The following is a 13,124-nucleotide window of genomic DNA, read 5'->3' as shown; positions in this document are numbered from 1 at the left end:
CGGGAAGAAGGTACCGCAGCATCCGGTCCAGCACGACCAGATTCTGCAACAGCTTCTACCCCCAAGCCATCAGACTCCTCAACTGCAGAGACTGAACTGATGGTTTTTCTGTACATGCACACACACTGTGTCCATTTGTAGCTCCGCCCCTCATTACCTTTTCGTCAGGTGTTTCCTGTTTGTCCGTGTCTTTATATAGTCCCCTTGTTACTGTATTCCTTATCCGTGTTGTACGTGTTACGTCAGTTCAGGTGTTTTGTGTTTCTCAGTTCTACGTTCTCCGTGTTTCTTTGTATGGACTTTTTGTTTCTTTAATAAATATTCGCATTTGCGTCCGCTCTCCTCGTCCTTCCTTCCTGCACACCACCTGACACATATGGTATTTGTCGAGTCGACAAGGTGGTGTAGCTGGTGGTGTAGGTGGCTGGTGTAAAAGGTGGTGTATTTGGAAGGTGTATCTGGGTGGTTTTTCTGAACGTTTCTGAGTTGAGTAGGTGGTGGTGTAGTGTATGTGGGCTGGGTGTAGTTAGGTGGTGTAGATGGTTGTGTAGGTGGGTAATATAGCTGGGTGGTGTATCTGGTGGTGTAACTGGGTGGTGTTGGTGGGTGGTGTAGTTGTTTGTGGAGGTGGGTGGTGTGGTTGGGTGGTGTAGTTGGTGGTGTAGTTGGTGGGTGGTGTAGCTGGGCAGTGTATTTGGGGGTGGTGTTGGTGGGTGGTGTATCTGGGTGGTGTTGGTGGGTTGTGTAGATGGGTTGTGTAGCTGGGTTGTATAGGTGGGTGGTGTAGGTGGGTGGTGTATTTGGGTGGTGTTGGTGGGTGGTTTAGCTGGGTGGTGTATTTGGGTGGTGTTGGTGGGTGGTGTATCTGGGTGGTGTTGGTGGGTTGTGTAGATGGGTTGTATAGGTGGGTGGTGTAGGTGGGTTGTGAAGCTGGTTGTGTAGCTGGGTGGTGTTGGTGGGTGGTGTATTTGATTGTGGAGGTGGGTGGTTTAGGTGGGAGGTGTAGCTGGTGGTGTTCTTGGGTGGTGTAGGTGGGTGGTGTATTTGATTGTGGAGGTGGGTGGTGTATTTGGGTCAGGATGAGTGTGTGTTTTCTGTGTGTTGGTGGGTGGTGTAGGTGGGTGGTGTAGCTGGGTGGTGTAGCTGGTGGTGGAGGTGGGTGGTGTATTTGGGTCAGGATGAGAGTGTGTGTTTTCTGTGTGTTGGTGGGTGGTGTAGCTGGGTGGTGTAGCTGGTGGTGGTGGAGGTGGGTGGTGTATTTGATTGTGCAGGTGGGTGGTGTATTTGGGTGGTGTAGGTGGGTTGTGTAGATGGGTTGTGTAGCTGGGTGGTGTTGGTGGGTGGTGTAGCTGGGTGGTGTATCTGGTGGTGTATTTGGGTGGTGTAGCTGGTGGTGTAGGTGGGTGGTGTAGCTGGTGGTGGAGGTGGGTGGTGTATTTGATTGTGGAGGTGGGTGGTGTATTTGGGTGGTGTAGATGGGTTGTGTAGCTGGGTGGTGTAGCTGGGTGGTGTATCTGGTAGTGTAGGTGGGTGGTGTATTTGGGTGGTGTAGCTGGTGGTGTAGATGGGTTGTGTAGCTGGTGGTGTAGGTGGGTGGTGTACACTACAGGAAGTGTAGGGGGCGCTCTATAATGCTCTATAATGGTCATATGATCCACACACTCATTCTGACAGACTGTGATATACTACAGGAAGTGTAGGGGGCGCTCTATAATGCTCTGTAATGTTCATATGATCCACACACTCATTCTGACAGAGTGTAATACACTACAGGAAGTGTTGGGGGTGCTCTATAATGCTCTATAATGTTCATATGATCCACACACTCATTCTGACAGACTGTAATACACTACAGGAAGTGTAGGGGGCGCTCTATAATGTTCGTATGATCCACACGCTCATTCTGACAGAGTGTAATACACTACAGGAAGTGTAGGGGGCGCTCTATAATCCTCTATAATGGTCATATGATCCGCACGCTCATTCTGACAGTGTGTAATACACTACAGGAAGTGTAGGGGGCGCTCTATAATGCTCTATTATGTTCATATGATCCACACGCTCATTCTGACAGAGTGTAATACACGACAGGAAGTGTAGGGGGCGCTCTATAATGCTCTATAATGGTCATATGATCCACACACTCATTCTGACAGACTGTAATATACTACAGGAAGTGTAGGGGGTGCTCTATAATGCTCTATAATGTTTATATGATCCACACGCTCATTCTGACAGACTGTAATACACTACAGGAAGTGTAGGAGGTTCTCAATAATGCTCTGTAATGTTCATATGATCCACACACTCATTCTGACAGAGTGTAATACACTACAGGAAGTGTTGAGGGTGCTCTATAATGCTCTATAATGTTCATATGATCCACACACTCATTCTGACAGACTGTAATACACTACAGGAAGTGTAGGGGGCGCTCTTTTATATTCTATAATGTTTGTATGATCCACACACTCATTCTGACAGACTGTAATACACTACAGGAAGTGTAGGGGGCGCTCTATAATGTTCGTATGATCCACACGTTCATTCTGACAGAGTGTAATACACTACAGGAAGTGTAGGGGGCGCTCTATAATGCTCTATAATGGTCATATGATCCGCACGCTCATTCTGACAGTGTGTAATACACTACAGGAAGTGTAGGGGGCGCTCTATAATGCTCTATTATGTTCATATGATCCACACGCTCATTCTGACAGAGTGTAATACACTACAGGAAGCGTAGGGGATGCTCTATAATGCTCTATAATGGTCATATGATCCACACGCTCATTCTGACAGAGTGTAATACACGACAGGAAGTGTAGGGGGCGCTCTATAATGCTCTATAATGGTCATATGATCCACACGCTCATTCTGACAGACTGTAATACAATACAGGAAGTGTAGGGGGCGCTCTATAATGCTCTATAATGGTCATTGTGATGTTTTGGTTGTGGTTTCTCTGCAGAGCGTGCGGACAGTGTGGTGATAGTTCGTGATAATGGTGATTGGTCAGAAGGTGAGCAGAGGAAGCTGAAGTGTGAGATTAAGAATGTGGGTCCAGTCAGTAATCTTACAGTGCAGTGGACCAGACTGGACCAAAACCAAACCAGAACCATCAGGGAGTCCAGGAATTTCACCATTTCTAGTAGAATGGGGGATGTGACGGACACTCTGGAGGTTTGGACCAGTCCAGAAGAAGATGGAGTCCAGTATCAGTGTTCGGCTCTACTGGACCTGATCCAGTTCAAACAACAACAAGTGGACGAATCCCAACCCTTCAACATAACCGTACTCTGTGAGTTCACCTGTAAACCAATCTGAATTTTTACTGTAGTCCAGATCTGTTCCTTCAACTTACTTCATTCTGTCTCTGCTGGAAACATTTGGGGAATTTAGCGAGTCAGCTAACGTCAACTAGCATGGAATTCTTTAGGGTTGTTTTTCAGTTCTGGACTTTGTAATTATTGGTGGGCATGACGATACATGACCAATCAAACACAAAGTCCAGAATCGGAAACGGTGTTTAAGGGAGGAGCTTCCTAGTGAAAGTGTGGTGAACTGAGGGGGAAGTGACTGGAGGGGTGGAGGCCTCAGCAGTTACAGTGCAGGATGCAGCGAGTGGAGGAAGGATATCACCATTATTAAGAAGTAAGAGGAAGTTTGGGTTAGATCCAGTGGAACAGTTCTATTAAAAATCAGCTCTCCCTCTGACTGCCTGGACTTCAGCTAAAAACAAAACCCTCGAGTGGTTTCGACCTTATTGGTCTGTGTTTTGTAAGAAGGTGGTAAATGGAAGAGTATCAGGTAAAGTCCTGAGAAGTTTAGGGTGAATAGAGAATCCCTCCCTCCAGAACAGACTTAAATCACTGCCATGCCAAAGCAGGTGATGGTAAGATAAAGTAGTTTGTTCTGATAGGTAGATGGATCGATGGTGTGGTGGATCTACAGTTATGGATGATCTACACTGCCTGGCCTAGAAATAAAAGTCTCCACCTGGATTTAAGTAAGTAAATGATGTGTTGGTTGGTTGATGCTGCAGTTGGTCTGCAGGTTTACCTGAATATACTGAATATAGAGCAGGTTATTCTTCCATCAATGGATTTTTTCTTCATATTCCAAGATGAACAATATCAGGATTAATGGTGCTGGAATTGTGAAAGAGTTCAGGGTTCAAGGAGCATGAGATCATCATCTTAGTCCAGATCTTAACCTCATTGAGAATCTTTGGGATGTGCTGGATGGAGAAGAGCTGCTTTGTGCAGCGGTTGGTCAGACTCTACCATCATCAATGCTGCTGCAGATCTTGATGAAAAATTAATAAATTAATGCAGCACTGAATTAAAATAAATCCTGTGATGTTGCAGAAGCTTATTAAAACAATGCAGAAGTGAATGCAGCGTCACGCAATCAAAGATAAAGACGCTCCAACCAAATATTAGAGTGTGATCTTTTTTATTGGTGGTGATTTTTTTTGGGGGCAGGTAGTTATGTAGAATCTCACACTATTGGGAAATAGAGTTTCCTTTTTTCTCAATCCTTGTAGAAGTTTAGCTCAGCTCTGTCCCTCACTTCTCCATCTCTTCTTCTCCCATCAGATAAACCCATCATAACAGGGCCGTCTGCTGCCACTGTATCCAAAACTGCGGGCGACGCGCTGACGTTTTACTGTTCGGCACGAGGAAAACCGAAGCCTCAGTTTACCTGGACCACAGGTAACTCAAACATCACACACTCCCCCCTCCTCAACATCAGCAACGTCCAGTCAGAACATCAGGGAAATTACACCTGTATCGCCTCCAACAGCAAAGGCTCCGCCTCCGTGACGGTGACGGTTAACGTTTCAGGTGAGTGAAATTCAGGGTAAACGTCCATCATATGTACAGGTGTAGTTACTGCAGGGCTGATGCTGCATGTTTCAGATTTTGTTCCCCCAAAATATAAGTGAATCCTACCATTATCACGTTTTTTCACTCTCCTGAAAACATTAATCCCATTAGCAACTAATAACACTTTGCCCTTATTAACCAATTAACCAATTAACCGTGTCCAAGATCCTGCAGGAACCTTCTGAGCTATCAGTCTCAATCCCACTATAGCTTTATTTATTTCAGCCAAATTTCATGTGAATACAGATTATATTTCTGGAGATAATGAGATGCTTATAATCGGTAATGTTTTCTGGAATAATCTGCACAAAAAAGACTCCTGAACTTCTGATCTGATCTCCTGATGTTCTTTCTCTTATCAGACAGCTCCTGGTGGATCATCATCGTTTGTGTTGTGGTTGCCGTGGTGTTGCTGCTGATAGCTGGACTGTTCGTTTACTTCAAGCCTTTCCAAAGACGTGGAGGTCCCGTCTGAACATCCAGGATCAGATTTTAACCCTTCGATTGCTGTTTCTGATTCTGTGCTTCAAATATAGTGAAAATATATCAGATATGTTTATTTACAGTAAACTAATATTTTAATAAAAGCATTATGTGTTCAATATAACTAATTTAGTGATTAATGTAACAATAAAATAAATAAATAAATAAATAAAAGTGAATGCATATCTAACAGGGAGTTATTATTTGTGGTGTAAATGTGTGAGTGTACGTTAACGTGGGAAATTGATCAATAGATATAAATCAAGTAAAGTGTAATTTAATCACAGGAACAGAATCGGACAGTTTAGAGCAGAATAATGTAAAATATATATAATATATAAATCAGATCATCCCACACAGACCAATCTGACCGAGCTGTTTATACTGGTGGACCAGTATCACCACGTGGTTGTGTTGGACAGTGTCCACAGGGTGGCGCCAGAACACAAAAGATTATAGATGGATTAGAAATTTAAGATATTCATAAATTATAAATATATTTTTACCCAAAGTAAAATCATATTTATTTAATTTACAATAATAATAATAATAATAATAATAATAATAACAGTAAATACTGTAAAATGTTTATTTCACTTTATTCTTTTATCAAATTAATAAGTTCACAAAACATACAAAGAAAAATACATTAAAAATAAACAGATGTACTGAGCAGTTTATTAGGAACATTTTTGTGCACCAGCTGGTGGAGGTGTTTCCCAGTGTTCCTAATGAACTGCTCAGTGAGTGTATATATATATATATATATATACCATATATAATACAGAATACAGAATAATGATGAAAATCATGGTAACAGAAGAGATGAGACTTATAGTAATATAAATTCTAAGAAATAAAGTAAATTAAATACAAAAAAATATTAAAAACATAAATTTCTTAAAGTCTTAACCCTCCATCAGCACCTGCTCCACTATATATATATATATATCTGTATATGGTTTATTTCTATATGTAAATTTCTGTGCATATGTATATGATGTCGGTGAGGGGTGAAGAAGGTGCTGATGGAGGGTGAAGCTCTGGTGAAGGTGGTTCCTGGTTCCTCTTACTGTTCCTGGGGTTTCTGATTCTGGGTTTCAGTGAGGGGCTGAATCTCCTCCTCCTGATCTTTTGGCTGAAGTTCTGCTTTTTCACTTGTTTCCAGATCTCCATACATCTCACCCTGATCATCCGGACGCTTCCTCTTAAAGAACCCACACTGCAGAGAGAGAGAGAGAGAGAGAGAGAGAGAGAGAGAGAGAGAGAGAGAGAGAGAGACGAGAGGGAGAGAGAGAGAGAGATCAGAGAGAGAGAGATAGAGAGAGAGATCAGAGGGAGCGAGAGAGAGAGAGAGAGATCAGAGAGAGAGATCAGAGAGAGAGATCAGAGAGAGAGATCAGAGAGATCAGAGAGAGAGATCAGAGAGATCAGAGAGAGAGAGATCAGAGAGATCAGAGAGAGAGATCAGAGAGAGAGAGATCAGAGAGATCAGAGAGAGAGATCAGAGAGATCAGAGAGAGAGAGAGATCAGAGAGATCAGAGAGAGAGATCAGAGGGAGAGAGAGAGAGAGAGATCAGAGAGAGAGATCAGAGGGAGAGAGAGAGAGATCAGAGAGATCAGAGGGAGAGAGATCAGAGAGATCAGAGAGAGAGAGAGAGAGATCAGAGAGATCAGAGAGAGAGAGATCAGAGAGATCAGAGAGAGAGAGATCAGAGAGATCAGAGGGAGAGAGATCAGAGAGATCAGAGAGAGAGAGAGATCAGAGAGATCAGAGAGAGAGAGATCAGAGAGAGAGATCAGAGGGAGAGAGAGAGAGATCAGAGAGAGAGAGATCAGAGGGAGAGAGAGAGAGAGAGAGAGAGATCAGAGAGAGAGATCAGAGGGAGAGAGAGAGAGATCAGAGAGATCAGAGGGAGAGAGATCAGAGAGAGAGAGATCAGAGGGAGAGAGAGAGATACTTGTTTCTAATTTGTTTTTCAGTACCATGCTTCCCCCTGATGTTCACTTGGTGTTCGTGCAGCATATCCTGAAACAATGTGGCAAATCCACCCAGAACTCTGTCCTGATTGGCTGGATGTAAACTAGCTCCTCTACACACTACACTCTGATTGGTGGATCTGACTGTAAAGGAAGGCGATTCTATCCCACACTGAACAAAGAGAGAGATTTAAGAAACTAAAGTTTACCTTCTACTACCAGATCAGGAGAATCTCTCGCTATCTTTAATAAACTCCTGAAGACAGAGCTCTTCAAAGAGCACTTACTCTCCTAACACCTCTAACTAACTACCTTCTACTACCAGATCAGGAGAATCTCTTACTATCTTTAATAAACTCCTGAAGACAGAGCTCTTCAAAGAGCTCTTACTCTCCTAACACCTCTAACTAACTACCTTCTACTACCAGATCAGGAGAATCTCTTACTATCTTTAATAAACTCCTGAAGACAGAGCTCTTCAAAGAGCTCTTACTCTCCTAACACCTCTAACTAACTACCTTCTACTACCAGATCAGGAGAATCTCTCACTATCTTTAATAAACTCCTGAAGACTGAGCTCTTCAAAGAGCACTTACTCTCCTAACACCTCTAACTAACTACCTTCTACTACCAGATCAGGAGAATCTCTCACTATCTTTAATAAACTCCTGAAGACTGAGCTCTTCAAAGAGCACTTACTCTCCTAACACCTCTAACTAACTACCTTCTACTACCAGATCAGGAGAATCTCTCACTATCTTTAATAAACTCCTGAAGACAGAGCTCTTCAAAGAGCACTTACTCTCCTAACACCTCTAACTAACTTCCTTCTACTACCAGATCAGGAGAATCTCTCACTATCTTTAATAAACACCTGAAGACAGAGCTCTTCAAAGAGCACTTACTCTCCTAACACCTCTAACTAACTACCTTCCACTACCAGATCAGGAGAATCTCTCACTATCTTTAATAAACTCCTGAAGACAGAGCTCTTCAAAGAGCACTTACTCTCCTAACACCTCTAACACACTAACTACTTCTAACCTCATTTCCTTCTTCCCCTCCGTTCCTCTATCACACTATTTCCCTTTAGCCTCCTTTAGGTTTGGTCTTAGATGTTTTTTATCTTACGCTTCTGTTACTCAGTACATCACTAAAAAGCATATGCCAAATGTACTGTGATGTAAAGTGACATCAGAAGTGCCGTGTGATCTGATTGGCTCTTACCTTCCACAGAAGCAGGATGAATAAGATGAGGAGGAGGAGCCCGGCGAACCCTCCGGAGCTCACGATCAAATACATGTCCGGAGGAATGACCAGCTCTGCCTTAACACTGACCTGAGATCAGTACAACCATTAATAAAGAACATTTTAATATAAAAACAAGGACTCCTGATCCTCCACTGCTCCTCTAAAATCACAGATATAACAATATTAGAGTTTTTACCTTTACCCTGTGGAATCTGGAACCATCATCCTGTAAACAGAAGAGGAGGAAGTTAAGAAAAGCGTAACAGGAAGTTAAACTCTTGCTCTATGATCTCAGCGCTCACCTCTGGACTGCTGGATATCTGATTAAATCTGTTTCTGTTAAAGATCAGCTGAGCAGAGCTGGAGAACTTCTCCTCCAAACCAAACTCATGGAAAGACCATCTCTGTAGAAGAAGAAGAAGAAGAAGGAGAAGAAGAAGAAGAAAGAACATGATTGAGATGAAGAACATCTGGTGGACTGAATTAATTTCACCAAATTACACACAACCACCAACTCAGTCCATCCATCGACCAACTCAATTCATCCATCCATCCATCCATCCATCCATCCATCCATCCATCCATCCATCAATTCAATCTATCCAGTGCCCCTTCAGGATTTCCCCAGGGCTGCATTCAGTTAACCCCAGAACCAGAGAACAGAAGGCTTTGGAAAGTAACCTGTTCAATGTTCTGGTAGATCTTTTTAGTTTTTGTACCTGAATTCTCCACCAGTGCTACCAGTCTGACTAACAGACAAGCTGATTTTAACCAGTAAGAGTGGTGGGCCGTAGCTGTGATACCTTTAGAGCAGTAGGAGTTCAAGACTTTGGCTTTGGAGCCCAACAGTAGCAGCTTGGTGAATCTACAGAACCCCTGGAACAGGGCCTGCTCAGGGGTATCTTCCTGAAGCTTCAGAATCCACAACCCTAATCTATATAAGCAGGAGCTCTAACAGCTGAGCCACCACTGAGAGCCAGACTCAGAGTGCAGGGATGAACGGGGGAGGTTGAAGACCTGGTCAGTGGTAGCTTGGTAGACATGAGTATTGAATCCACAACCCTGTTATGGATGACCCACCACTGCCCAGGACTGTGGAGTTCTGATCTTACCCCTGTGTAGAGCTGAGGGTTCAGGAAGGTCAGCTGAGCTTCCAGCTCAAACTCAACAGAAGAACCTGCATCCAGATCAAAGGAATGACAGTCCACCCTTACACAGCTCATCTGCCCTGGACACGACTGGAGTAAACAAACAAACAAACAAACAAACAATCAGTGAAGAAAATAACTACTAGCTCTGGAGCTGTTTCACTGGTCTGCACCTGATTCTACGTTTTTCAAGTTCTGTTAAATTCCAGTCTTTCTACAGATTTCCTCTCTATTGATCAGATATGTGGAATCGTTACTGAAGGAAATACAGTGTTATATAAAATACACATAAAAAAACTATGATATGATCAATATAAAACTAAACTTACGTCCAAGTTCTTCTCCTCTTTGATCTCACATTTTGTATTGTTCTGTTGGGAAAGTTATTCAGCATGAAAACCATTTATAAATCCATCAATCAGCCAATCAGAGGAAGGTAAATATACCAAGGAATGAAGGAATACCTGTAACACTTTGTGCTCCTTTAGACTGAAGTTCTGGCTGATCTGAGACGGCATCATGAAGTTCACAGATACAGGTAGACCCTTCAGCCCCAGATTACTCACCTGTTCAACAACAGAGCAGAAAAACACAACAGTCCTATCTCTCAGAAGCTCAGGTGATGGAGTAAATCTAGAGGGACGTGTAGTGAAGGTGGGTGGAGGATCTGTAGTTCAGGGATGGAGTTTTAGTGGGATCTCTTTTGGGTGGAGGATCTGAGGGGATCTGTAGTTCAGGGATGGAGTTTTTGGGTGGAGGATCTGAGGGGATCTGTAGTTCAGGGATGGAGTTTTTGGGTGGAGGATCTGGGAGGATGTGTAGTGGGGTGAAGGTATGGAGACACTTACCTTGTAGGTCAGAATAACTTTTTTTGGACCTTTGTCTTCCAGAGAGAAGTTCAGATAGGTTACAGAAGACTCAGGAACGCTGATCGAGAGGAAAGAGAGGGAGATATAAAATATTAAACCTGCATTTCTCCAGTACTCAGGTGACTGTAGAGTTACGAGTCGTGTATAAGAACCTCCAGCTTTTAGGGTTTCCTGAGCACTAACTACAGTGATGCTAAAACCAAGGAAAATAGAAGCTAGAGGCTCATTGGCTTCTTCAATCAATAGTTATGATCAATAGCTGACAAAAAGGATAAAGTAGAGGAGATCCATGGAGCAAGGTGTCTCTCATTTTCTGAAGGGACTATTATAGTAGGAACCACTGTCCAAACCTACCTGAGACCATCCAGTGCTCAACATGAAGCCCAAGATAGACAAACTCAAAAACAACAGGCACATTCCAGCAGTCATCATGCCTAACATGCTAATTCCTACTCTTAGCTTAGCACTTCCCGTTTCCATCCTACCCCTCATGTTTTATGTCTCTGCAGCCCAGCTGAGCTAAAACAGTGCATATATTCACTCATCGGCGACTTTATTAGGTATGCTAGTACCTCTTCTCGTCTGATTTAACATAGAGATCACTACGTTTAGGACAGTGCCAGTTTTCACTTAATAAAAGCTGAAAACAAATTAAATCTTTAGATGGATAGATTGTTTTTCATGAGGCTGTAATGGTAGACCCAGTTCCTGTTGCATCACAGGATTGTGACCAGGGGCGTAGCAGCAAATTCTGGGCCCTGTACACCCTCTATGTTAATGGGCCCCTATCCATGCCAGTAAACAAAGGAAAGTGAGCGAAAAAAAAAAATCAGGATTTTCATGGGCCCCTCTCCCTACTCGGGCCCTGGGTAGTCAGGTCCACTTTTCCCCCCACTACCACGCCCATGATTGTGACACTCGGGAGGGAAGTGAGAGTCTGACTAAAGGAACCAGGGCTTAACTTCTGACAGTTCACTTCCTCCCTCAGTGGTTCGGTTTAAAGCTTTTCTGAAAAAAATAGATACTCAGATAAACTTTGAGGAATGTTGTGAATTAAGTGATCTGATTTATTGGAATCCCTCCTCAGCTGATTTTTCTTCATGGTAAAAAGTGAGGCTGTATGAAGTAAACGGTGAAGAAAGATCTGGCGTGACTCACAACCCAGTCAGTGAATCAGTTAAGAGGTTTTCGCCTGATGTTGCTTAGTCCCCATCTGACCCCCTCACTGACCCCTAAATGGAGGGGTTTTGGAATTTAGACGTTTTTTGTCTTTAGAAGAATTTGTACATTACAGATATATTACTTACAGGATGATGGCCACGTCAACGGCAAACTGAACCGGCAGAGACTTTTTCACGATTCCGTCAGTGAAGTTACCGTTATTTTCACTGTGAGCAAACAGAGAAAGAATTATTCTCTCATTCTCACATCAAATACAGTAAAGATCTCTTAAAGAAGATCAGAGTGGTTCTAGATGATTGATGATAAGTTGAACAACCTTCTCGCCACAATGGTCATCTCCATCGTCTCGTTCCACTCATAGAATCTAGAGATCCGAAACTTAGCCTGGAATGTTGCCTAAAACATACATTACATACAGTGAAGAATTACTGATTAAACACCTGATCCTCTGATAAATCTGAAACAGTTATTTAATGTTCATGTTTAATGTTCACATTACGTAGAAAAAATAGAGTTAATTCTGACTGTAGATGGTTTAATAACTGTCAGAAAATCTGTCCAATACTGAAGATCTTTTATAAGGGTCGCATTAATTATTTTATAAATGTGTCTCTCTTACACTTGTGCCTTTACGGTAGACTGGTAGACTGATACTACAGGTTGTTTTATCCAGCGCACCATCATCTCGATCTCCACAACTGATCAAAGTCCTCCTAGTGGCCTGGAAGAGACATTACAGTAAAATTACTAAAATGACCTCATTCATCAAATTACAACAAGCCAACTAGAAAAAAGTCACCAGGTACAGTTTAAGAGTTCAGAAATCAGTATTTGGTGGAATATCTTGGCATCATGTTCTCCTCCACCAGTCTAATGTTCTGGGGTCAGTTTTACCTTGACGATCTCAGACATGGAGAGCGAGAGTCCGGGGGGGTAGTGAAGCACCACGGTGGTGTTGAAGGAATCGTCTCCTTTATTCAGTAGAGTTACATTAATGATGAAATACGCCTGATCCACCACCAGCAGCGTGCTGTTCCTGAACACCAACATCCAGCACTTCAGTACATTTACACTTTATATTCACTGTAGTGTGTATATAGTGTGTGTGTGTGTGTGTGTGTAGTGTGTGTGTGTGTATTGTGTGTGTACTGTGTGTGTGTGATCTTACGTGAAGCTGAAGTCGAGCTGTAGATCTGCTACACAGCTGGTGTTGCTCTGGCAGTTCCTCTGGAAGGGAACCTGCAGGAGGAAACAGCTTTTAGCTCCACAGTTATTAAATTATTTTATAAAACAGTAAATATTAAAGGATGGGTTTGAT

The 13,124-nt window shown here is 42.8% G+C and overlaps 2 protein-coding genes across 6 annotated transcripts in view; one reads left to right on the top strand and one right to left on the bottom strand.

The window, feature by feature from the left end:
- The window catches only part of LOC125785591 (tyrosine-protein kinase-like otk), a 44,921-nt gene extending 39,367 nt beyond the window's left edge, over window positions 1-5,554 (top strand). For 2 of the 4 annotated variants that reach the window (XM_049469458.1, XM_049469455.1), the window contains one exon: window positions 5,255-5,554. In XM_049469458.1, the coding sequence (XP_049325415.1) occupies window positions 5,255-5,367 (113 nt within the window). In that variant the 3' untranslated portion in view covers window positions 5,368-5,554. Of the gene's footprint in view, window positions 1-2,971; window positions 3,302-4,601; window positions 4,851-5,254 lie in introns of all 4 variants that reach the window. The other 2 variants (XM_049469460.1, XM_049469459.1) reach the window with 2 other exon arrangements.
- Window positions 1-13,124, bottom strand: part of LOC125785590 (integrin alpha-X-like) — an 87,025-nt gene that overhangs the window by 51,458 nt on the left and 22,443 nt on the right. Inside the window, exons 19-31 of one of the 2 annotated variants that reach the window (XM_049469453.1) lie at window positions 12,975-13,045; window positions 12,701-12,842; window positions 12,426-12,527; window positions 12,123-12,202; window positions 11,932-12,012; window positions 10,604-10,682; window positions 10,220-10,321; window positions 10,085-10,126; window positions 9,720-9,845; window positions 8,910-9,011; window positions 8,804-8,833; window positions 8,584-8,694; window positions 5,960-6,597 (exon numbers count right to left, since the gene is read on the bottom strand). In XM_049469453.1, coding sequence (XP_049325410.1) covers window positions 6,445-6,597; window positions 8,584-8,694; window positions 8,804-8,833; window positions 8,910-9,011; window positions 9,720-9,845; window positions 10,085-10,126; window positions 10,220-10,321; window positions 10,604-10,682; window positions 11,932-12,012; window positions 12,123-12,202; window positions 12,426-12,527; window positions 12,701-12,842; window positions 12,975-13,045 — 1,221 coding nt within the window. In that variant the 3' untranslated portion in view covers window positions 5,960-6,444. Of the gene's footprint in view, window positions 1-5,959; window positions 6,598-8,583; window positions 8,695-8,803; window positions 8,834-8,909; window positions 9,012-9,719; window positions 9,846-10,084; window positions 10,127-10,219; window positions 10,322-10,603; window positions 10,683-11,931; window positions 12,013-12,122; window positions 12,203-12,425; window positions 12,528-12,700; window positions 12,843-12,974; window positions 13,046-13,124 lie in introns of those variants that run through there. The other variant, XM_049469454.1, reaches the window with a different exon arrangement.

This window comes from Astyanax mexicanus, chromosome 21 (assembly GCF_023375975.1).
Source record: "Astyanax mexicanus isolate ESR-SI-001 chromosome 21, AstMex3_surface, whole genome shotgun sequence".
Taxonomy (NCBI): Eukaryota; Metazoa; Chordata; class Actinopteri; order Characiformes; family Acestrorhamphidae; genus Astyanax; species Astyanax mexicanus.
This window is presented reverse-complemented; position numbering and strand designations above follow the sequence as displayed.